This window comes from Poeciliopsis prolifica, unplaced genomic scaffold, assembly GCF_027474105.1.
Source record: "Poeciliopsis prolifica strain line A6 unplaced genomic scaffold, Auburn_PproV2 SCAFFOLD017, whole genome shotgun sequence".
Classification (NCBI taxonomy): domain Eukaryota; kingdom Metazoa; phylum Chordata; class Actinopteri; order Cyprinodontiformes; family Poeciliidae; genus Poeciliopsis; species Poeciliopsis prolifica.
In genome coordinates, this window is record NW_026562392.1 from 1,088,331 (window position 1) to 1,113,256 (window position 24,926).

A 24,926-nucleotide genomic window follows, 5' to 3' on the forward strand; every position below is an offset into this window, starting at 1 on the left:
GGGCGGCGATACAGCCTCCTCTTCTCTTTGGAGTTAGACCGCAGTGGTGGTTTTCATCTGGGCAGAAAAAAGGAACAAATCCTCAACTGACAGCTGAGTTTTGCGGAAGTGGACATTTATGTTTTCAGCCCTGCAAACTACCGAGGAGGAATAAGGACTGTGGTGAGTGTTTCAGTGGGATCATCTGATTAAATCAGGAGTTCTGGGAGTACGAGTCACGCTTTCAATGCCTGATTTAATAGAGCAGTTCAGAAGTGATCAGTAGCATTAACTTGTCCCCGTCTCTGTCCACGACCACGTCTTGCCTCCAGCTGCAGATTCCTCTGTTGTCAGTGAATGCAGCTTTTAAAAACTGTATTATTTAGACGGGTAAAACATTGTTACTACAGAGCTGGAGTTTGTTTGTGTTTTTTTCTGCTCTTTTTACCTTCACATGCTTACTTTTGAAATTAGCGACTTATATTCTCAGTTCACTTACATATATCAACCCTGGTAAAATACAGAATCACTGCAATCAAAGGACGAGGAAGAAATAGTTTTACCATCATGTAAATAAATAAATTAATTACCTTTTCCATTTGAAAATGTATTTGTTTACAAATACAACAATATTAGGAATGGAAGACAGAATATGGAACTTTGTTTTTGGCACGACTTTACAGAGTAAGTAGAAATATGAGGTCAAAAGAATTGAACCTTCATATTTAGGGTTCATGACCACAGACTTTCTTAGAGTCAGCTGTAAATTGTGTGAGAACTTTCAGGAGGAATCAATCCATTTCCCTCTATGAGTGGAGAATCATGCTCTTCTCCACTGGCTTTATTTGCCTCAACATTTTATGCAACAATTTCATTTGAGCTCTGCTTCCCAAATATTTGGAAAAATAATTTTCCAGAATATAAATGTGTACGTGATGAACTTTTAAATCATTTATGTCATTTTTGTAATCTTACTTTACTCAACTTTCTCCAATAGATCTGCTTCCATATTTTTCTAGGTGAATAATAATAATAGTAGGAGTGATGATGATGATGATGATAATGATGATGATGATGATACTACTACTACTAATAATAATAATAATAATAAACAAATAATCTTGTGATGACAGTATAAATATAAAAAAATACATGTATATTTAAAAAATGATAATAAGAGTAAAATAAGAATAATAAATTATAGTACAAAATATTATACAACTACAGCTGGTTATTATTACTATAATATTGATCATTGTTGTTATTACACAACATTGAGTTTGATGTTAGTTTTATGGTACCCAATGTATTTCAGTTTAATTTGTTTTTGAAATAGTTTTTCACTCAGCCTCAGTCCAAAATAGAGAGGAAAACATAGAAAAAGTGAGATTATTGATGCATTATTTAAATTCTGTTATATTAAATCAAGGATTTGATCAAATGTTATTCGCAATAGAAAGAAATAGACACTATCAATGAATACTTCACATTCACTGTGAGTGAATGTGAAGCAACATTTCTAAAAAATGTTTCATTCTCTGGCATTAGTTGGTTTCATTAATAGTAATCAGACAGAAGCGTGCAGAAGGAGATGCAGGAAGGACGCGCATCAGGTCAGTTAATAATCTGCATTCTACTGCAGTGATGATTGGTAGACTGGATATGGAGCAGCTGCTCAACAGCTACATCAAAAACACTTTCATGGGCATCTTATTCCAGCAGGGGGCAGCATCATGACTGGAACCTTCTGTATTTCATCTTTTTTTAACTCAGGAGCCACCAGCTGAACTAATCTCAGCCCACACCAGGTTGTGGGCTGAGATCCCAACAGTTGAAATCTACACAGCGTACACACACACACACACACACACACACGCAGCTCCTTGTCTTCCTGACCAGGCTTTTCACAGGTCAGCTGGGGTCCAGCTCTAAGATCTACTACATGGTGAAGTCCGTGTGTTTACAAAGAAGCTGAGGTAGGACTGAATCAGCGTGTAGAGCCACAGATATTAATATCCTGCTGATAAGAGGCTCCGCCCTCCGACTGTCTATATATATGTCTGTTTGTCTGTCTACTTCTGTCAGGGTCATTCTGCTCTGCTGGACTCTTTCCTTTCCATTTCTGCTGAATGACGCGTGTTCAGCACTACATAGCTGGAATAACACATAGAGGTTCCTCCATAGATTAAAAGATCACTTGATTCCTGAATGTTCTCAGTGAACAGCGTCCACCTGACATACCTTATGTAGGAATGTCAGAGAGATTTTCTGAACATTTTCCTTCTCTGGATTAACTTCCAGTGGCAACTGGTCTGGGCAAGCAAAAGATCTTTTCTTTCTTTTATATTTCAAGATGTTATATCTAGTCTTTTGTGTACATTTACATTTGTTTATAGCGCCCACTTGTACTGTCGTGGTCTGCTCCAATTGAGGATTGTTTTGGTTCATTCACACCTGATGGTCTGGTAGACTGGATTGGGGACCAAAATTGTAATATTTGTTCCATTTTCAGCTGCTGTGGTTCTGTTTCACAAAAGCTTTGTCAGTTCACTTTAGTCGAACTCTGGTTTGGTTGCTTAGAAAGTCCAGTTTATTTATGGAGGTATGAATACGTAGTCCATCTCTGACTTGGACCAAAATGTGAACTCTATGGTTTGAATGCATATGTGAACGCCAAGCAAACCGAAGACCACTCCAAAAGTAGGAAGCAGACTACAGCACAGGGCATTCTGGATAAATACAACCAAAACTAACCTGTGAGCCTAGCACTAGCAGAAACAACCCTTGTGGTCTTTTACCAAAGACAAAAGAGAAATCTTCCAACCGCTAATATCTGATGCCACTCCATTTTTGTTTAGAAAGTTATTCCTACTCTCTTATTAAGATAATTTTGTGTAGTTTCCCTCAGTGGTTCTTCGTACAGCTGCCCATGGTTGAGGAGGTGAACAAGTTGGTTTTTCAAAGGTTTTGTTTTGTTTGACCACAGCAGATAAAAATGGAACAAAAGTTGGAGTTTTGGTCCTCAGTTGAACCGAGACTACTGGACTATCACCTGTGAAAAGATCCTTAATTTCAAACTGTTGATTCATCCCAGTTCAGTGCAATGCTTTTTGAAATAATAAGTCTCATTGCCGTTTCTGCTGCAGAAGCTCCAGCCGATGGGACAATGCAGCAGTCAGGTGACAGCGGCGCCCCTTCCTTCAACCCTCTAGTGGTGCTGGAGTTGATGTCTGACACCAAGGAGGAGGCCATCGCCTGGTTGCTGAGCAGGATCACGGCCCCACAGCAGGCTGGAGGTGCGACAGTCAGGTAGTGGTTGCTCTCCATTAGATTCCACATCGTCGTTAACATTCTGTCTCTCACTCAGGTGCTGGGTTACTGGTGGAGCAGCTGAGTCCTGGAGTCAGCACTGAGCAGAAGGACAACCCCAACCTGTTTCTGGTGGGGGCGTCCTGGGAGAGGCTGCTGTCTGGAGCTGAGGATGTGGGCCTTTTCAAGGAGTACAGCGACGGCTCCATGAGAGGCTTTACCTGCGTCAACAAGCACAATTTTAAAGACTTTCAAGGTCTTTAAAATACAAAAAATGAGCAACGTTTCCATTCAAAAACTTGTTTGTGAATTATTGAATGAGCTTAACAACAAAGATATTTCTTTGATTTTGTAGTTGCTCCCCAATAATGCTTACATTATCTGCATTTAGCATTGAGGTGCTATTTTAATTGTGAATAGCTTCGCTGATAGGCTAACGGCTTTTAGAAAACAACTTGAACACAACACCAGACCTTTCCAGCGTCCAATCAGATCGTTTTTTGAAGCAGAAGTTAACCCCTCCAGGGCCAAGAGAAGCAGCTTCCTTATCCAGTTTGTGGATGACGCTTGTGTACAGATATAGCAGAAACATGCAAGTATGAAAGTTCCAGTTCAGGACTTTTGTATGTAAAAAAATGAAATCAAATAATGTGATTAAACTTTGTTAAAAATGTTTAACTCCTTAAAGTCAGTCAAATTAATTCTTTGAGATGAAAGCGTTGAAGTCTCAACCCTAGCTGCCATGTTTCAAAAAAGCAGCTCTCCTGTTGCCACGGTTACCGCAGCATTATGTCAGACACCTCAGAGTTTATTAGATACTCTACTCCAGTAGGACAAATTCAGATGATCACAAGAGCCCTCCAAAAACATACACTCAATGTGTTTTATTGTGCATTATACTGAAGACTGAAAGAAAATGATCTTTAATTGGCTGCAGGACTTTTGGAGTCTGTCTCTACCATCTGCTGGTGTTTGTGAAACTGCTCAAAAATTGCTAAGTTAGATAGAAAGCATCTGTACAGCAGCTTTCTATCCTAACAGATTCTCACTGCATTTAGGTCTGGACTTTGAGTAGGCCATTGTAACAAATGCTTCAGTGTAACAAAATCTGTAGTAGCTCTGGCTCTGTGTTTAGAGTTGCGGAAAATATCCCTTCTCTCCAGTTTAATCTTTTCTTTAGGCTCTACTGAGAAATGTGTCCCCACTAACCCATTACAAGCTGCTGCAGAACCTCTGGCCCACACAAAGGAAACCATCTGTGATCTTGTTTTTTTGCCTCCAGGGGATGGAGACGGCTTCCTGAGCATGGCTGAGTGTCAGTACATCATCAAACATGAGCTGGAGACACTGAGAGCCAAAGATGAGACTCACGTACCTGGATACAGCCATGCTAAGCTTTATCCAGGGAAATCTATCAGTGAGCGTCTGACTGCATTGCTTCTGTTTCTGTTTCTGCGTTTCACTCAAACACCAGACATTCATATTAATCTATTCACATGTTGCTCTCTTGGATTTCCTCATCTAATTGTAGGACATGTCTACTTTCAGTCTTTTTAAATGACTTTTAAGACTTATGTCTTAAAACATTAGTCAGTTTCACTGCATGTGAGAAACTAGACTAGCCTTAGTTTATCAGTAGGATTAATTTCACCTGAAGTTGAATATTTAACCTTCCTATTTTGTTGAAACAGTCGCTAACTTTAAACAAAACTTTGCGACTGTCTTTGACTATTTAAACTGTCATTTATGCTCAACGTCTATTTGAGTATAATTGTGATAACGAAGCAGAAAAGAGGGTCATTAAAAAGGCCTGTTTGTTAATTTGCTAAACTGAAGCTCAAATTGACCAATATTCAGACCTTTTTAACTAAAACAATCATGACAGCAGATAAACAGTTGTCCTGTTTTGGCGTGATGAAAACAATGAATATGCAAATATGCTGTAATAACCTCAGAGGGAGACACTAAGCAGCCTGTTTGACAAATAGTCCATTAGCAGAATGCCATCATTTTCTATAAATGACTCATTATTTGAGCACAACAGCAATTAGTGGTTTGGGCAATGAATTGAGCTGTTGAGTTTAATCTCCATCTTTGTGTAGTCATGAGGGAGAGAATGAGGGAGAGAAAAGTAGGAATATTTGTCTTTATTAACATTTGCACATATTCATCTTTACTAGAATTATTGTCTGGACCTTCTTGATATATTTATAGTACGTCAGAGACAGAGTTCTGTAAATTGAGGACAAAAAAAATGGAATCAAAACACTTTTTTTATTATTATTATTTTAAAATCTCAGTACGCAGATTGCTGTCCAAAGGAATCCTGATCCAGATGTTTCCGCTACACCACAAAGAAGAACTGAAGAGACTCTCCTTTTCTTGGTATAAAAAAGTCAGGCTGTCGCTTCAGCCTCTAGGTACGTAAAGCTGATTTCATCATGTCCAGTTCAGTTAACCCTCTCAGGCTCAAATTACTTGCAAAGACTAGCTAAGTAGCACTGAGCTGTTGCAAATCTGCAACATCTGCAGATTTAAGTTAATTTCTATAACACATGTATTGGCACAACATAGGTCATCTGGAGTCCATCCATTCATCCATGCACACAAACACACCTAAAGACAAAATAGAGAGATGACTTTACCTAACCTAGTACCTGGGGAGAATCCATGCATGCATGCAGAAAGGCCCCAGGCTGGGATTTCAAATTCAATTCAAAAATACTTTATTGATCCCAATGAAAAATTAAATAACCCAGAAACCTCTTGCTATAAAGCAACAATCCAAATGACTGCACCAATATCCGGCCAATCATCTTAAGTCACTGTACATTTACATCCAATCACACAGATTCCAAGTTGATTCCATACGTTGATCCCAGTTATCAAACACTGCAGTAAAATTGTTATTCGAACTAGTTAGAAATGTCCTTAATGTAACCCAGCAGTTTGCATCGACTCATTGACTATCGTAATCCCTCATACCGAGCATGCATGCAGCAACAGTGGAGTGGAAAACTCCCCTTCAACAGGAAAAAGCCTGTAGCACAATCAGAACCAGGCTCAGTATGAACGGCCATCTGCCACCACAAACCGAGTAGAAATGTGTCAACTAACGTTTACTGATTTTTTTCTTCCTCTGGTCTATGGCACATCTAAACCCTGATGAGGGTTAGCATTGTTTTCATCCAAAGTGACACCGGCTTCTTTGATAAGAAAGTAGTCTTTAATCCTAGTGGAAGCAAAGGAATGTTCCCTATTTGTGGATTAAAACATCTAGCTGTTTGGGTTTAACAATAACAATCTTTATTGTCATTATAGAACCATCCAATAAGTTACATGGATTATGACAAAATTGGTGAAAATAGTACTCTAGGGTATTTAATGTCCTTATTGTTCCCGGGTATAAACTGTTCTTCAGCCTGTTTGTCTTTGTTTTAATGCTCCTGTATCTGCAGCCGGACGGCAGCAGTTGGAACAAATTGTGACTGAGGTGTGACGAGTCTTTTAAAATATTCTTGGCTTTCCTGAGGCAGCGGGATCTGTGAAGAGAAGGCAGAGAGCAGCCGATGGTCTTCTGAACAGATTTTACGATTCTCTGGAGAGTCTTTGTGCAGCTGGGGAACCACACACAGCAACAATAGCAGATGATGGTTTCAATAGAACATCGATAGAAGGACACCAGCAGTTTTTGAGAAAGAGTGTTCCTCCTGAGGACTCTCAGGAAATATAGTCTCTACTGGGCCTTCTTTGCCAGTTCTGCTGTGTTTACATCCCAGGTCAAGTTATCCATAATGTGAACTCCCAGGAAACTGAAGTTTGACTCTCTCTCCACAGGCTCTCCGAAGATGTTTAGTGGTTCAATGTCTCTTTTCCTTCTCTGAAAATTCAATATGATATCCTTGGTCGTGGCTGTGTTGATGATCAAGTCGGTGTCTGTGCACCGTTCTGTCAGTCGCTCCACCTCGTTCCTGTAGGCAGACTCATCGCCTGCGTTCATTAAACACAGAACCTACTGTTTGTGAATGTGCTCATAGACTGAATGAAGTTTAAGCTTTCAGTTTAACGAATATTAGTAACACAAAATGTGCTGATCAACATCAGAGGAACATTGGCTGAGTTCAATTACTCTCAGATTGATTGAAGCATCAGTAAATGTCTGAGCATTACTGTTAAGTTAGTAGATATTCAGAGACTGTAATGTAATGTGATGGATTCCATTTTCCCCTGCCATGAAATATTAATGTTTTAATGTGTCATTTTTCTTACTGAACACTGTCAGTACTCCTGCTTTGGTCTTTACTTTGCTCTTTCTCTTTCCAGATGAAATCAGACACTACTATGGTGAGGGCCAGGCACTGTACTTTGGCTTCCTGGAGTACTTCACCTTTGCCCTGGTGCCTATGGCTCTGTTTGGAGTGCCTTACTACATGTTTGACTGGGAGGATTATGATAAATATGTAGCCTTTGCTGGTTTCAACGTGGTCTGGTGCACAATTATTCTGGAGGTATGAAAACTTATTTTACTGACTAAAGAAAGTTTTTACACAGCACAAATAACTGCAGAAGTAAGCAGTTTTGTCTGTGTCAGCACAATGACAGAAAGGAAAGATGGCAGCAATGATCCCTCAGAAGAAATCATTGCCTCCCATCAATCTGGGAGGACTTATCTGGTAGTTAACAGGTAAAATTCACTCTGTAACACTGAGAGGTTATGTCCACATAGAGGACAAGACAGTTAGGCAACAAATCTACCTCAGATCAGTGTGTGAAATAACAGAAACAGGAGCTCCATGTTAGTTTAGCTGCATTTTCAAGGTCATTAATGTCAGAAGCCTCTTGTCTCCCAGCCTAGCATACAGAACATGCTAGATTTGAGTTTAGGAAAACGATTATTAGGACATGATGGCTGTGGCTCGTAGGCAGTGAAATTGTTTGCAATCAGAGGTTAAATTGTTGTAGGTTAAGTTCTAACTCACATGTTTATGTGCCCCTGGGCAAGGCACTTAATCCCAAGTTTCCTGCCAGTCTCTGAATTGGTGCACAAATGTGTGTTTGTGAGTGTGGCTCTGACATACCCTAGTTCTATCATGGGTAAGTGCAAATTTATTTCCAGTTGGATGGATGATATTTGTAAATTTCTGTGGAAATATAGATCTTAAATTCCATTTAAAATTGTCTTAAGAAGTCTTGATTTTGAGTTTGCAGAAAAACCTGCTTTAGTGTAAACCTTCATTAGCTCCTTAAATGTAAAAGCTTCAAACTTGTTAGAAGGTTTTGTAAATACTGAACCTCAGGTTTCTGCACACCTCTGATAAAGTGTTCCTATTTTGTGGGTGTGAAATATGAAACCATAATAAATTATTTACAAACTTTTCCCACATTTAATGAGATACTTTATCTTGTACATCTCAGCTAGGAAACAAACATGTATTTGGGAGCAGGGGTGGCATTTGTGTAACCGCTTATACCTTTACACTAATAACTCTCGTTTCAGGTTTAGCATTTAGTTTTCTTGGGTTCACAGTTTCCTTCAGTTGCAGTGAGCCAGACTAACTTTAGAGTTCAGCTTGTCCTTGCTGGGTTTCGCTGACTCTTCCGAATGTGAAGCCTTTTGCTAAAGTCATAGTTATCAGAGAGATTAGAATGGATCAGAAGATTCTGAGAGACATTCTGGGAACTTTGTAAGTTCCTGAGAGCAGCTGGTTGTTAATTTAGGAGAGAATCATTTGGCAGCTAGTTTGTGTAAAACTGACAGATAACATGTAGTATTATTTGTTCAGAACCATAGAAGTATGACAGGTTTATCAGACCTTCTCTCTTCTGTGTCCTCTAGCTGTGGAAGCGAACTAGCGCCACCCTGGCCTACCACTGGGGCACGCTAAGCAGAAAGAAGGCCTTCGAAGAACCTCGGCCTGGGTTCCATGGCGTCCTCGGGTACAACCCCGTGACGGATCGGGAGGAGCCTCTGTACCCCAACAGCAAGCGCCTGCTGAGGATCTACCTGGTGTCGCTGCCCTTCGTCCTGCTCTGCCTCTACCTGTCTCTGTACGTCATGATGATCTACTTCCAGATGGAAGGCTGGGCTCTGTCCGTCCATGACCAGAACCCTTCGTTCTGGACAGGAGTGCTCCTTTACATCCCCAGTATTATCTACGCCGTGGTGATAGAGGCCATGAACCTCGTTTATAGATACGCTGCTGAGTTCCTCACAGAATGGGGTGAGCAAGTCTAAACCATCTAAAACTGATCAGTAGTTCATTCTGTACGGAAGCATTTCACTGCCAGAGTTTGGAAATAAATTCAGCAACGGTATCTCATCATAATGAGAAGGTTTCAAATTAAAATGAAAAATTATTATAGAATGCTATATAAAATAATTATTTTTTTTTTCCAAAACATTTTTTATTGAATTTTTGAACAAGTTCTTCTTACAGTTTTTACATGACTCTAATTTCCCACATAGTCAGAGAAAAAAGAAAAGACAACCAGAAAAAAAAAGAAAAAAGACACACAGAACACAGCTTCTCATAAAACGGGGGTGTTCAGACAATTTAGATATAAGTGTACACTTCTATACATCATAGCACATCACAGGTTCCTACAAGTCAGAATTCAAATGGACCCTCTGACAGGTCTAAGTCCTTAATGAAAGTAATGAAAGGCTCCCATATTCTCTCAAAAAGATATTGTTTGGATTTCTTAATATATGTTATTCAATTCTTATTATTTTATTGTTTCTTTCTTCTACCATATAATGACTCTCCTTCTCATACTGTTTCCTCTGGACGCCATTTAAAAATCCCTGGGAGCGACGCTCTTTAACTGTGCAACCTTTCTTATTTGTACAAAAAGATATTTCGTAATTGTTTTACAAGTTTTTTAAAAATCTCCTTAAAATGGGATATTTTTTTTCTCATTTAAACCAGATACTGCTCCTGACTGTTTTTTCCAGCCTCTGGCCGTTAAACACTTCTGAGATTAAATGACACCTTCTTTAATATAATGGTTTGCCACTTATGAGGGCAGTTGCATTCTCTGGATTTTATTTATGGGATCAGAAGAGAAAGTGTTCATATTTTATTTGCCTGAACTTCTAAGCAGTTCTGAACTGTGTTTTTTTTTTTTTTCATATAAAATGGTTTAATGCTGACTCGCTGAATGTTTTTGTTGATACGCATTTAGAAAATCACCGCCTGGAGTCTTCATATCAGAACCACTTGGTCCTTAAAGTTCTTGTTGTGAGTATAAATGACCATGTGTTGTGTGACCACTAACAGCAATCAGTCTGCAGGCTTATGGGGTTATTAAAATGATCACCCTTAATAAATAAAATTATCATCTGAGAAATATTTTTCTTTCTGTTTATATGAAATTAAAATTAATTTGGTGATCTGGAACAATCAGTCAGGATATTTATTCTAGTAAAAATTATTTGTTTGAATGCCATGTTTCAGCAGCTCAAACTGCTTTATATCATAAAAACATCACCCAGTCATCAATTATGAAACAAGCTGTAAACATTACATTTTGTCAAATGATGCTGTCATCAAAATGATCAAGCAAAATTAGCATAAAAAATATTGATCAATATACCAGTTGTTATGAATCAAAGGGAGTTGTAAACAAATGGGCCTGGATTTAAAGGAACTCAGTGTTCCAGCTGTTTTGCCGTTTTCTGGAAGTTTGTCGCTCGTTTCTAGCTGTGATCTGCTCCATTCTGCTCCCACATTCAGGCTCTTATTGACCTAATTTCCTCATTTTGTCGTTTAGTTTAACTTCTTCAACTGTTTCGCCTCGCTGTTCTACATTGCGTTTGTAATGCAGGACATGGTGCTGCTCAGTCAGGTGTGTTCCCTCCTTTCCGGTTTATTTGCTTCTCCGTGTACACCAGTGTTTAGAACCATCTGACATCTTTTCCTCCTCTCCTGCTGATAGAGTCTGGCCACCTTACTGATCACCAGTCAGATCTTGAATCAGTTCATGGAGGCATTCTTGCCTTACTGGCTGCAGAGGAGACGCAACAAGAAGATGAGTCGCAAAGTTCAGAAGAGAAGAACTCCCGGGGACACAGAGCTCCCTCTGGCAGAGCAGGTCCGTCTGGAGGCCGATATGAGCACGTACTTGGTGAGCTCACGTCTTCCAATGAAAGCTACAGCAATCAGCCCTGCAGAGTCTGATCTCTGAGGTCTACTTCTCTCAGGGAACATTTGACGACTACCTGGAGCTCTTTCTGCTGTTCGGCTACGTCAGCCTGTTCTCCTGCGTCTACCCGCTGGCTGCTGTCCTGGTGGTGTTGAACAATGTCACAGAGGTTTACTCTGACGCCTTCAAGATGTGTCATGTGTTCAAAAGACCGTTTGCTGACCCAGCTGCAAACATTGGAGTCTGGCAGGTTGGTATCCGTCAGCTTTATCTGCACAGAGGAACGTGGTGTTTATTCATAAACTGAGGGAACAGCAAAGGTTTAGAACACAGAAGAGAACTGCCCTCATGTTGGCATCCAACTTCATGTAAAGAGAACGTTTTAGGTTGTTGGTTGGAATCTGAGGTGTACTAGATGGATTTCTGTAGACCCTAGAACTCAGTTTGCTCTTATTTATTAATTCCTGTCAATAATTATAAACAATAAGATCTAAGAAAACTGAAATCAAATCACTTACATTAAATAAATCTGTTTCACTGTTTAATGTCAGCATGCTCAGGTTCATCAAAGAGACCTAAACAAAACATGATGTAAAGTAAAAAAGAAACATTTTTCATAAGCCCTCATTCCTCCTTTAAAATGCTCTGACTTTACTTCAGGTCCAATTGATGTTGATTCTGAATGGCTTCATAAAACCCAGTGCATCTTCTTAGCTCCAGTATCAAACCTGTCATCCTTAAACAGTCAGCCAGGCTGATTCAAAGCAGCTGCTGCTGCTCTCTGTGTGCCTCTGACTCTCCGCAGCTCGCCTTTGAGACCATGAGTGTGATTGCTGTTGTGACCAACTGTGCGCTCATTGGCATGTCTCCACAAGTCAAAGCATACTTCCCTGAGTCTGAGACCCAGCTCATCCTGTGGACGGTGGCCATCGAGGTAAATCCACACGACTCATGCCAGCTCCAGGGCTGTTTCCTGGAACATCACTAACATCATAATTGTTTTAGTGTGACTTAGTTCAGAACAAAGAGAAGCTTGTTCGCTTACAGAGGATGCATGAAGCACCGAATAAGTCACTGACATGCAATGAGAACGGCTTTGTACACCATGATGCTCTTATTTTTTTCTGCAGCTTAAATGCTAAAACTACACAGAAAACATGAACTGAACCCAATGGTTTGAGTGAACAGGTAGAAAAACATGCACAATGAACTCAAACTGGTGAACTCGGTTCATTTTTAAGGAGTAATGCAGTGCTAGGTTGTATCATGAGGCCATCCTGGGAATTGACTTGTTCAAAGGAATAAGTAAAAGCCCCAAATTATTCTGAAAATCCCACACCACACCATCAGAAGCAGGACACGCCTCACTGTGTAGGTGTGGATATCCAGCAGCAAGGATTGAGCTGGTGGAGTTTCCCTCACTAGATGGAGCCACAGTCCAGGTTGGTTCAGATGAGAAGAGGTTCTGTGGGAGAGCGTTGGCTGTATGTAATATAGTGTTTTAAAATGATAAAAAATAGGATTTAGCCTTCAATTCAAATTTACTTAATTAAGGACAGCACATTAAAACAATGTTACATGTTAAAAACAGAGGTACCTTGTTGTTATAGTTACGTTTTCTGACCATAGGCTAATTTGCAAACCTTGTCTTTGATTGGACCTTTATTAAAAGTCGCTGAATTAAATGTCTGTGACTACAAGCAAGAAAAACATGAAATTGCATTTTAGAGAAAATTAATTCTACACAAAAGTGTATGCTGTTATTTATTAGTGTTCACATGTTTTTGTGTTTGCCATTGTTTCACCTGGGAATTAAAATCTCTGTTTTTACTGCTGATATAAACTGTTCCACTGCTGAAGGCCTTAAATGCACTAATTATACGTCTTAAATTTTGTTGTCTAAGTCTAATATATTATAGTTTTCTGTCAGACAAAATTTTATTTTCACTTTGTTCTGTGACACCAGGTGGTAACCTGTTAGCTGCTGATATACATTTGCTAGCTAGGATTTTTTGAGTCCATCATGGGAGCACACAAATTTATCGCCAATAGACTGGATGACGGTCGTTTTCTCCACTGGCTCACTTCTCCCTTACAACTGAATGGGTTGTGGACTGGAAACACTGCTTTCTGGGAAAAAAACTTTTATACTGGGCTGCAGGCTGTAGAGAGCCTTATGCAGTTTGAAAAACACCGAAATTTCACAACTTATGCGATGCTTGATTGCGACAACAGCAGGATCACCAACTATTCCTTATATTTATGTTTTCTGTCTTAAATTTAATTCAAGATGACATTTAAAATGTCTTAGATTTTTCTTCATCTGTGGATATTGATTCTAACTGGAGTCCCAGTGCTTTTACAAATGACTTTGTAACTCTTTCCAGAGTCCAGACTGACTGGTGTCAGAGACTTTCTTCCTTTCATTTTGTTTCATTTTGTCACACAGGCTATAAGTAATTGTAGGGTTTTAAAACACACAGTCTGACAGTAATCAGACCAGTGTGTGACTGCTGATGGTCGCTTTGTATAACTTAGTCCCCTTAATTTAAAAACTGAACTAGTTTTTACTCAGGTTATCTTTGTTGAATCATAAAATTAGTTTGATGATGTGAAACATCTAAGTGTAAAGCAGAAGAACTATTACTAAATGCAGCTCTATAAACACCATGAACTGCTCCCGGAGCCGGTCAGTTGGACTCTGACAGCACGCTGCCTCTCCTCTGTCTGGCGTGTCCTTTGGCCTGGAGCCATTGGAACATGATGGTTGTGGACTGAACGCTGTCCTGGGGTTCTGGCTGCAGGTGAGATGCTGCTCCACTGAGCCCAGGCAGAACCAGGACAGCTCCCAGCATGCAACCAACCTGTAATACACCAATCAGAGCCATTCTGTGTGTTTGTGACGGAGGAAGAGTCTGCTCCTGAGTGTGCTTACTGACAATTTGAACATGTTTCCACTTTATCAATATCATCATCATGCAGATTTATTAGAATAGAGCACAGACGCGGAGCTTCCGCTGATTGAGAGAATGAAGTTGGGTTGGGTTTCCCGGTTGCTGGGCGCCTTGTAGCTTTCTGGCCGCGGTGCTGTGATACCTGGGTAATTACTGTATGGAGCTTCCTCGCATCACTGAGCAGTAACCAGGCAACAGGCCGGGCTGTCTCAGAGTCACAGAGCTGTCTCCTTTCAGAGCAGCTGGGCTTACAGAGCAAACCCTCTGAGCAGAGTGTGCAGCTTCAGCAACCAGCAGCCAGCTGTTTTCATCTGGACCAAACAAGAGGGGAATAAAAATCACGGGTCCGGTTTTGTTAATTCTGACTTTTTTTAGTATTGGTTGACCTGATCCATAGTTTAGTGCATGCAGCTTCATCATATCTTTATATTTTTCAGATTTTGCCAAAATCTAAAGACCCTAAAAACTGAACCATAACCTTTTGAATCTAACCTCAGGCTTACCAAAGACTCAACAGATTTCACCATCTTTAATTATCAAGAAAAGTTGTAGTTACTTTTCACCCAAGTTAGCTTATATTTTGGAAACTGATTTTTTGTATTTATCTTTGTCTGATATTAACATGAGTTTGATAATATCAAACATCTGAAGCTCTGCAGAAAGCAAAATATTCTATATGCGTTAATATTCCGCTACCTGTTTATCATGTTTCATCTCATTCTTTTTGTTTTACCAAACCACTGTGTCATTCTGAACCATCATCATCATCATCATCATCATCATCATCAACATGGTGATCCATATCAGGCCAACACAGTTTGTGTTGGCCTGATGTGGATCTTCATTTTCTTTCATTCAGTGCCCAGAAGGTTCTGGCATTCAAACACTGTGAGTTGGCGGACCATGTGAAACATGAAAATATTAATTATGCCTCATCATTGGTTTGTTTACTTAAAGCCTCCAGATAATATCAGTTTCCACTTTGGTAATCACTCTGCCAGTTTGACTCCTTGCAGAAACCCTCTTTGAGAATAGAAGCATAAATGAGGTTTAAGATAAACATGTTTGATCCATTTTATTCATACTTTTAGTAAGATATTAAAATCTGGAGTTGTAAACTGAGCCAAACTGCCCAGCCTGCAGAAATGCATTCTCTCAGATTGACAGTCAATGCTACATTATTTATGCCGTATTAGTTTGAACAAGATTGAAAGGTTAATTTTTTCACTAACATGGGTGGGTGCCATGTTAACATTCTGGGCAATGGATACAGCAGTATAACTTCTGCCAGAATCTTCAGAAGTGAAACTGCTTATAACTTCTCAGGATAGAAAACCACCTGGATTTATCTGTTCAATTATTTTACACAAATGGTCAAGCTCTGGCTTAAGAGCTTCCTAAAATTCCATGTATTATACATAAGAGTTTTCTCTGATAAGTGATTATTTATTCACATTAAGTTAGGACAGTCTAGGCAATCAGAAAAGTCTGATTTCAGAGGTGATTCTACATGTTAACTCACAAAGGCAAACAGCGGTTAACTCCCTTTATCCTGGCCAGGTTCTTTTCCGTCTGCAGAATAATTTCCATTCAAATATCTCGGTCTGTGTGGTCAGAACAAGAACTCCTGGTAAGGTCGTATTAAAAACCTGAGGATGGATTACTTAACGTATGTTCTGCACAGTCATCAAATGTCCTCAGGCTCCCACCTACATGAAAACATTCACTCACCTACAAATTGTGCCTAAGTTTGATTGTGCTGGTTGCTGGGAAACAGCTACTGTTACGGAGAAGAGAAGAAGAAAACACTTCCACGCATACTCCACTGTCTGAAGAACTGAATCTTTTCAGTGTTGACTCACAAAATATGTGAATAATGTGACATGGTGCACAGATGAAGTCATAGGGCGTGCTTCCTCCCAGATAGATCATCTCTCTCACACACATACAAACGTTTGTATTTGAGTTGACTTCCAATTATAACTGCATTTATGCCTTATAATTGGATAAAAATCACGGGTCCGGTTTTGTTAATTCTGACTTTTTTTAGTATTGGTTGACCTGATCCATAGTTTAGTGCATGCAGCTTCATGATATCTTTATATATCCATCATCATATCCAGACATTTCCCCTACACACACACACACACACACACACACACACACACACACACACACACACACACACATACATACATGTCAGGACTGATGCAAGATACAGTAGCTGCAGAAAACAGATTCAGACCTGGTGCCTGGATAAAACCTGAACACATCAGCCATCTATCACACTGCTGTTATTCTTTAATTGATAACTGTGGCTTTAAATAGTGAGACAACAACACTGCTAAGGAAAACAACAAGCATCAAGAAGGATGCCGTTTAATTCAGTCAGCACAGTGCAGCACTTTCCCTAATCAACAAACAGAGCTCTCTGGTCTTATGGAGTTGTCACATTGATTGAATATGCACAATAAACACTCCGGCTCTTAGCTGATTGCTCATGTTGTTAGAAGCTAATTTATATATCGGATGGTTCAGCAGCTCAAGGTTACCCTGAACCCTGAGGATGTTCAGGCACAAACCATAAAGTGTGTTTTGCCTGACATAATGGAAGTGCTCACACTGCAAGCACTGTCTGCTCTGTCACTGCTGCTCTGAAGCGTGCTAAAGTCATTTTCCTTTCAGATCGGTGATAAAGCTTTATCACTTTCTCCACCACTGTTATGATTCACAGTTATTGGACACATGGACTGAATCTCATATTTGACTGAGAATGATTAGTTTTCCATTTTGTACTCAAACACAACCAGCATTAGAAATAGAAAAGTGGTTTCCTTGGAGACACTCAGTTTATGATGTTTAATGCGAAGCAAATAAGCCGCACAAAGTGAAGCATTTACTTTCTGTTGGAAGCCTATCAGACTTTGTGGCACCAGGAAGCTTGTTAAAACAGCACACTAACTCTGGTGTAGGGTTGTTAGTCTTCCTTCATCTTATCAGCTTCTCCTCATTGGCTCTGGCAGCGTTGGAGATACTTCCTGACGATATGCCAGCCTGAATAAAGCAAAAACAGACTCTACCCTGTGGTGCTTCATTTATTACCTTCTCCTGAACTCAGCAGGCTCTTCCTCTGTGTGGAAGGACAGATTGTATGGAAGGAAGGTGCTGCTCTGCTCTGTTGTAAAGAAAAAAAGAAAGTCCTTGATTTACTGGTCTGTCGCATTTGTGATCATGAGATACAGACCATGACTGAAAGAATGACATCTCACACTCAGACAGCTGAAATGAGCTTTCTCTGTTGGATGGCTGGGCTTTGCTTCAGGGATGAGGGGAAACTTTCTGTCACACAGTCGGAGTGGAACCACTGCTTCCTGCATCACAATAAAAAAAACTGAATTTTGCTGTGTTATTTCTTTCAAACTAAGCTCCCATTACCTCAGGTTGACAAAAGCAGATTTAAATAAACATTGACGATGATGAACTCTGATGTGATTAAACCTTCTCTCTGTTCCTGATTCTTTGACCTTTTTTAACTTTTTTTAGCATGGGCTGCTGGCTTTCAAGTTCATCCTGACGTTCCTTATCCCAGATGTTCCCAAACACATCCAGATCAAACTGTCCCGGCTTGAGTTTGAGTCACTGGAGGCTCTGAAGAAGAAGGTAAATCGATTGGTTTGGATTCTCTAGGACATCTGGACCTTTCTTAGTTCTTAAATATCTTTCCCTTTTAATCGGAAACGTTTTTCTTAGTTAGGCCTCGGCATCTGTTTAAAGAATGAGTTTTCTAGCTTCACATGTTTGTCTGGTGGATCCAGATAACAAACCACGAGTGGCTTTTTGCTAGAATCTGTGTAACTTAAATTCTTCTCATTCTCAGTTTGGAAACTATGGGCTTTTTCTTTGAAACTCAAAATTTTGGGGGTTTGAAGTAGAAAGACATGTTGACAGCTTTGAGCAGATCTTTGAGGCTTCCACCTTTTAAAGAAAACACAAGAGACTTCATCCTGGTGCATTTTAAACCCGAAACTTAACATCTTTGTCGGACGAAAACTGTATCATTAAGAATCCAAAACAGCCTCAGCACTCCTGTGCACCAAAACACGTTCAGAACCAACATAACGAACCCATAACGACACCAAAACATAGAATGATAACTGAATCCTGGCTACTTGATGTAGCTTTTCTTCTGATCTTAGCCTAGCCATGCTTGTTAAATGGTTCAACAGTCATTTAGATCTGATTGCCTCCACAGACTCTTTAGACAGTAAGTCTACTCTTTAGACCAACAATAATGGTAAGTTTAGAGAAAAGTGAAAGAAATCCTGTAAGTCAAACATGACAAACCAACACTAAACAGAAATGGTCACTTCCTCATCCATTTTTCTAGCACCTCCACTGAAGCTTGGACTCTACTCCCCAGAAACATTCACCTGAGGTCATCTTATCAAAATAAGTCACATATTGGAACTATTAACACATGAATTGTCAAGTGACAATGACTCAAACTTTAAACCAGATTATCTTTGGTGTGTCAGTGAGTTAGCATTACCAAGATTATTCCAGGGTTTCCCCCAGTGAGATAAACCTGGCAGGCATTATTTGCCCCCTACAAGTAAAACCCTGTGGGAGGGCTTTACTTAGCCTGTTTATTGTAAACAAGTTTATTTAAATAAGTTGATTTACAGTAAACTTATTTATTGTAAAGAAGTTATTTTACAAGCCAAAGACAGCTTAATGGCTATGTTTACAGTTGACTCAAAGAACTGGGGCAGGCACCAGTTGCTCCGTCTCCTCCCTGCTGGTTGATCTGTCGCTGCGTCTACTTGTGCTTGTGGATCTTGTGCGCCACTTTTTTTCTCTAACCAAACTATTTGAAAGGCGGCGTTGCAGAGCAGGTACATCTGCAGGGCGTTATGAACCCTGCAGGAGGGCTCATTTTTGGACACTTACAGCACCAAGGTACCAACCAAGCCACGACGCTTCCTCATCTCTTAACGTAGAATACAATATATTCAGCGTGAACACCTTTTTGGAGCATGCAGGTGTGTGTTAAACACTAAGCGAGGAGGGAAAGACATCAGCAATGCCACATTCAGAGTAACACTGACAGCATTTCTCCATCCTTCCTGTGACTTTGGGTTTAAGGCCCAGCTTCTCATTCCAGCTGCTGGGTTTTGGCTCATTGAGTCGTTCTCTGTTCTCTTGCTTCTCCAGAGGCAGATAAATGCAGGGTGAGTAGCTTCGGGTTGGTTTTCACTTTGATTGCCATCATTTCTGACCAATGATTCCCCCTCAACTCTCCTCACAGTAATCACACGTTAATACTCTAAAATGTTGCACACTTTTCTAATATCTAAACCCCTGACTCAGTTTGTAATCTAACCCTTAAAGTTCCACAGTATAATACTGCTGCAGCTGTGATGAACTTATTGATCTGTTTTCCAGCATGGACTGAATTCTAACAGTAGAGCTTGTTGTGTTCTTAGGTTTGAAAATGTCTTTTTGTTTTGTTGATCCAGGGATTGGATGTCCAAGTCACATTTGAGAGAGGAAATGCAAACACTCCTAGCGCTAAGATTTTACATTTGAAATGAAATCAATAACAGCATATATTAATAGCAGCGACCTGCAGCAAGCCATAATGTCTGAGAGAAGTTAGACTGATGAAGTCATATCTACATGTTAAATCACATAAAGTTGAACATATTTTTTTGGTTTTTTTCAACTTACAATTTTTGTATTTGCTTTGTTGTTGAATCAATAATAATGCTATAATATTCACATTTAATTGTTGATCAGATGTTATTTAGAGCTAATTATAGGGCCAATAAGATCTTTTACAGAGTTAATTTTGGTAGTTTAAACTTCTAAATCTGATTAAGAACCAGATGTCCTGAACTGAAGTTAAGATTTTGATACGCTGTAAATAAATTTGACTTGATGTTTCTTAAGTGTCTAAAGCAAAAATCTTTCTCTTACAGACACAAGAACCTAATATGGCACAGATATTCCCAGAGGTTTGCTTAATATAAAAAAATATGTTTGGATCAGAAAAATCACAGATGGCCACCATGGCCATCAGGGAAAACCTATTTTTGCACGAAAACTGATTATACTAATCACAAATGATACATTTTGGTGTCAAATCATACATAATAATTGGATCCATATGCATTATATTTGCCAATAATTGTTTGATTTTGAAGATGGCTACCATCTGTGTCATGGAAATTTTTATTTTTGCACTAAAATTGCTAATCGGATTGTTTGTTGTCGAATCGTTGCCTTCATATTCTGAACCATGGAAATCATATTTTCTTGAACTTTTGCTTTACATTTTTCAAAATGGCCGCCAGCCATGCGTTTTGGAGTGACATGTTTGTATCATTTGGCTGAAGCCAATAGGAGAGTATCTTTATCAGCATGGCCTTTTAGAGAAAAACAGGTTAGGCTTGGGAATATGATAGGGCAGCATGCAGTGTTGTTTTAATGCAGATCAGAACAAATATATGTTTGCATTAAATTGGCTGTAGGTACTGTTAGCAGTAGGTACAGCTAACCAAATAGTAAATAAATAAACAAGAATCTGAGCTATGCTAAGATTCCACTAAGATGTGCACAAATTTAGCGGACTCTAACACCAAACTACCAAACACATAAAGAATTTAGCAAAAGCTAACACTAAACCGCTAATGGCTTAAAAATGAACCACTAAGACGACTGTTGCTCTGTTTTTGCTACATGTTATTAATTTAAAGTTGTATGAATAGGATGACATATTTGCCTAAAAGGCTCAAAAATGGCGGCTATTTTGAAATTGAAATAACTAATGAAAAACAAGCGGGGTGATCATGCAAATTGTTGCATGCACACTTGAGCATTTTTTCACAGTAATATGCAGCAGCAGTCAAATTAAATTCCCCTCTGGGATCAACACAGTGTGTATGAAGTAGGATGTGAATATAGCGTGTCATCAGATTGTTGTCCCATAAGCTGCAGCTCCCTTCGTTTCGTGTCTAATAATAACGCGGTGAGATAATTGATGGCTATTGAGTCTCAGGCACAGAGAAGTTTTAAGTTTCTCAGAGTTCACATTCCCCCATGAGACACTCGATCAGGCCGATGAAAGGATTCCTTGGCTCCACACCGCCTGGCTGTGCAGCACCATGTGAGCGGATGAGTCAGCGCCTCCTCCAACCCGCTGTCACACTGGACATACAGTAGCTGACCCATGTTCCCGCTGGACCCAAAGTTTTGTCCTCCTGACATTTTCAGGAGCAGAGATGTCATCGATTGGACTGTTGGTACTCAAGTCGCCTTTGAATCTGTCAAATCTAAACGACAAACCCGGAGAAAAATTAATACATCCTTCTTTTTTTTTTGTGGCATCCTAAAACTTTCACTGGCCCGATGAAAATGTGGTGAGGTGCCACTGGACCATGCATGGGTTCTCCTCACAAACTCCAGCTTCCTCACGCTGTTAGAAATATCCTCATGTTAAATTAATTAGTGTTTCTGCATCACTGTCATCATGATGCATCTGTCAATTTGAGCAATATAAATCTAGAAATGTTGGGCAAGGTTAACTATGAAGACCCAACACGAGTGTAAGAAGTTATCTCTCCAGTAATTAGAGTCCAGAAACACGGTGGTGGCAGCATCATGCTCTTCAGGAGAAGCGGGCAGGCTGCTCAGAGTTGATGGGAATTTGGACGAAGGTAAATCCAGAACAATCCTGGGGGAATCCTACTCTGAAAAAAAGAGAATATTGGTCCAACTTAAAAAAAAAAGGTGTTAATTCCAACTTGTTTTAAGTTGGAGCTGCATTGTGTTTTTGCAGTGTTGGAGGCTGCAGAAGACCTGAGAGCGTCCAGCAGGACAAACACCTGACAGTCTGTCAGTCTCTGTCCTACACATGGATTGTTTATTGGAAATGTGTAAAACTGTCTCAATCAAACGCTGTGTATCACATTGAATGAACATGATTGTGTGTGTGTGTGTGTTTCAGAAAATGCTGGAAGGTGCGGAGTTCAGGAAGAGCGTCCAGTGAGGAGAGGAGGACCTGCAGACTCTGACAACCCACACTCCCTTTTTGTTTGCTTTAAAAAAATAACATCCTTGTTGTTTTTTTAGAGTTTACCATTTTTATGCACAGTGAAAATATGGTTTACTATGAGTGGGTGAGAGGTTCATTGTGGTGGAGAACAGTCTGAGCACTGAAACGGGTTCTGGGTTTGGGGTGATGGACAACTAGAAACATGATGGGATGAATGAGCTGCTGTTCAATTTCTTTGCAGATATGATCCACTGTAAAACATATTCAGTTATTCCAAAGAGTGTTGATGAAATTAACTGCTTTGGCGTTCTTGTGTTGAGCCACTGAAGTCACTTTGGGTTCAGTCAGTATTTTGGTTCAGAACAATACAAACTAGCATGCTCTAATTATAACTGTGTTAAAGGCTGCAAAGTGTGTGGTCACCCGATTGGCTGACAACACAACGCCCCAATGTACGGAAGCAAAAAAGGCCAAAACGATGCGACCACTGAAAGCAACATCAGACTTTATTTTAAAATCTGAACCAGATCCAGCTGGAATTGGATTTATCCGGACTGTTCCATGCAGATGCTTCGGTTTTCCTTTGCACCCATAAACACAATTGCAGCTGAATGCCAAATAATCACAGCGTGTGTTAAATCATGAGTTCTTCACATCCAGGTTAGGGACACATGCACAGCGGCGTGTGAGGGCCATTGTAGAGGGCTGACAAAAACGCTTTGAGAATAATCTCAGGAATTTTCCAGGCAAAATACAGAAAATTCTGAACTCCAAAAGTTGAAATTTTGGGAGAAAAAAAACATTTTAAGATTGATCTCAGAAATTTTCTAGAAGTAGCATGGACATTTCTGAGTTTAAAAAGTATGCAATTTGAAAATAATCGTAATTCAAAAGGTGAAAATAGTAAACCTTTGAAACTGATTGTCAGGGGGAAAAAGTAGCAATGTTTTGACTTTTACACTCCTTAAAATTTTCTAGAGAAACCAATAAAATTTTGGAGTTTTTCGGTTGAAAATGTACTTCTTTATTTTTCTTTCTACAGTGGCCCTGATACGTCATCATACATAAAAGATGAACTGCACTCCTGTAACCGCCTGGTGCCTTAGTTCCCTGCTGTTTATTCTATAAAATGTACCAAAGCTGCAGCAGCAGGTTGCTCTGGATCAGCCTTGGCATCAATAAACTAACAACCCTGGAACTTAAGCATGAGTCCAGTTTTTTCCTCTCTTCCAACAGAAGAGATTTTCCAAACTCTCCTTCTATTATTTGATTTCATCTTCAGAGACACGAGCTGTCAGAAACAGAGTTTGTGTCCAGCGGGCCATGACGTGTTGAAGGAAACCGGCCCGTTTGTCTTCCTCAGAGTGTGTGAGGAGCACACTGCATGCCAGCTGCTCTGGAAGCTTCTGGGTCATTTGAGCCGAGAGGAGATCTGATAGAGAGCGCACCTCCTCAGCGCCATGCAGCTGAAAGCTTTTCAACACCTTTTGCTGCTCTGCCATTCAGAGACCCTCACAGCTCCCATCTGAATCACATGAAGACAGACCAACAAAGTTCACTCAGCATTGGAGCCGAATGGACAGAGAGGCAGGAGGTCCATGAAGCAGGACAGACAGAAACAATCTAGTTTATGAACTATGAGAACGAGAAGTGACGTCAGTCCTGTCGGAATTTAAGACGGATTTTCACTTCCCAACCTGATCTCTGGCGCAGATCCTGGGGAAACCCAGGCTGGACGGTTGCTTGACCTTTTGGGAGGCAGAGCTGGATGCCTCTGGCCGGGTCGACACTTCTCTGTTTTCTCCTGTTCGTACTCATCAGCTCTCCAATCCAGGGCAACACTGGCAGGACTTTAAGGTTAGTCTGAGATTCGTAGAAACACACAGAGCAAAGGAATCCTGTTGTTCCACTTCAAGTCCTTTAAAATGGACTGAACGAAGAAAATCCCAAATCTACATCAGGCTGGACTGAAACCTCCAGCTCCAAACAGCATGGAGAAAAGCATCATCTCTGATGGGATGAAGACTGAGCTGTCTGAATGATGGGAGACGTCAGGGTGAGGCTTTCAGACCAAACGACTCTGGACCAAAACCTGCAAGTTGAAGCTTAAATAAAAATGCAGAAAATGGACTGAATATGACTTTGGATGGGATGAAACAGCAGTATAGGGGCAGTATCGTGTTTTTCAGGCACATAGTGCCATTTTACAACACAATCAAGTAAATATGTTACCTTCAGTTGCTACATCATAATTTGAAATTGGGCCTCTTTAAAAACAACTGCTCTTTCTCAAATTCTGCCTTCAAGAAGTCATCACAACATGGCTGTATATTTATAGCCATTAATATTTTTTACCAGTGTTGCTCTGAGAAGCAGCTCCTATAATGTGCTCAGCATATTAGCAACCACCAGGTGGTTGGAGGGCTGCTCTGGGAGATGGAGGCTGCAGCTCTGAGGAGGAGCTGTGCCTCGAAGGAGGAGCT

At 40.1% G+C, this 24,926-nt stretch overlaps 1 protein-coding gene across 4 annotated transcripts; it reads left to right on the plus strand.

Moving 5' to 3' along the window:
* The first annotated feature begins 59 nt into the window (after positions 1–59).
* On the plus strand, positions 60–23,646 carry ano10a (anoctamin 10a). 4 transcript variants are annotated; one of them, XM_055042139.1, is made up of 16 exons: positions 60–162; positions 3,126–3,275; positions 3,347–3,544; positions 4,571–4,705; positions 5,589–5,708; positions 7,612–7,796; positions 9,125–9,509; positions 10,474–10,529; positions 11,062–11,136; positions 11,227–11,415; positions 11,492–11,683; positions 12,239–12,367; positions 17,931–18,047; positions 19,602–19,618; positions 20,369–20,404; positions 22,396–23,646. In XM_055042139.1, the coding sequence occupies exons 2-16, from the start codon at positions 3,146–3,148 to the stop codon at positions 22,460–22,462; spliced, it is 2,031 nt and encodes a 676-aa protein (XP_054898114.1). In that variant the 5' UTR covers positions 60–162; positions 3,126–3,145; the 3' UTR covers positions 22,463–23,646. The 4 variants fall into 4 exon arrangements, with proteins under 4 accessions (XP_054898114.1, XP_054898113.1, XP_054898115.1 ...); XM_055042138.1 differs by lacking the exon at positions 60–162 and adding an exon at positions 1,815–1,955; XM_055042140.1 differs by lacking the exons at positions 60–162; positions 20,369–20,404 and adding an exon at positions 2,050–2,295.
* The last annotated feature ends 1,280 nt before the right edge of the window (positions 23,647–24,926 follow it).

Excerpts from the sequence above, each read along its gene's own strand:
- ano10a (XM_055042139.1), top strand. The coding sequence starts at position 3,146 with ATGCAGCAGTCAGGTGACAGCGGCGCCCCTTCCTTCAACCCTCTAGTG. Across the intron at positions 7,797-9,124 it reads GGTGCACAATTATTCTGGAG|CTGTGGAAGCGAACTAGCGC; the intron begins GTATGAAAACTT and ends TGTGTCCTCTAG. Across the intron at positions 20,405-22,395 it reads TGGCACAGATATTCCCAGAG|AAAATGCTGGAAGGTGCGGA; the intron begins GTTTGCTTAATA and ends TGTGTGTTTCAG.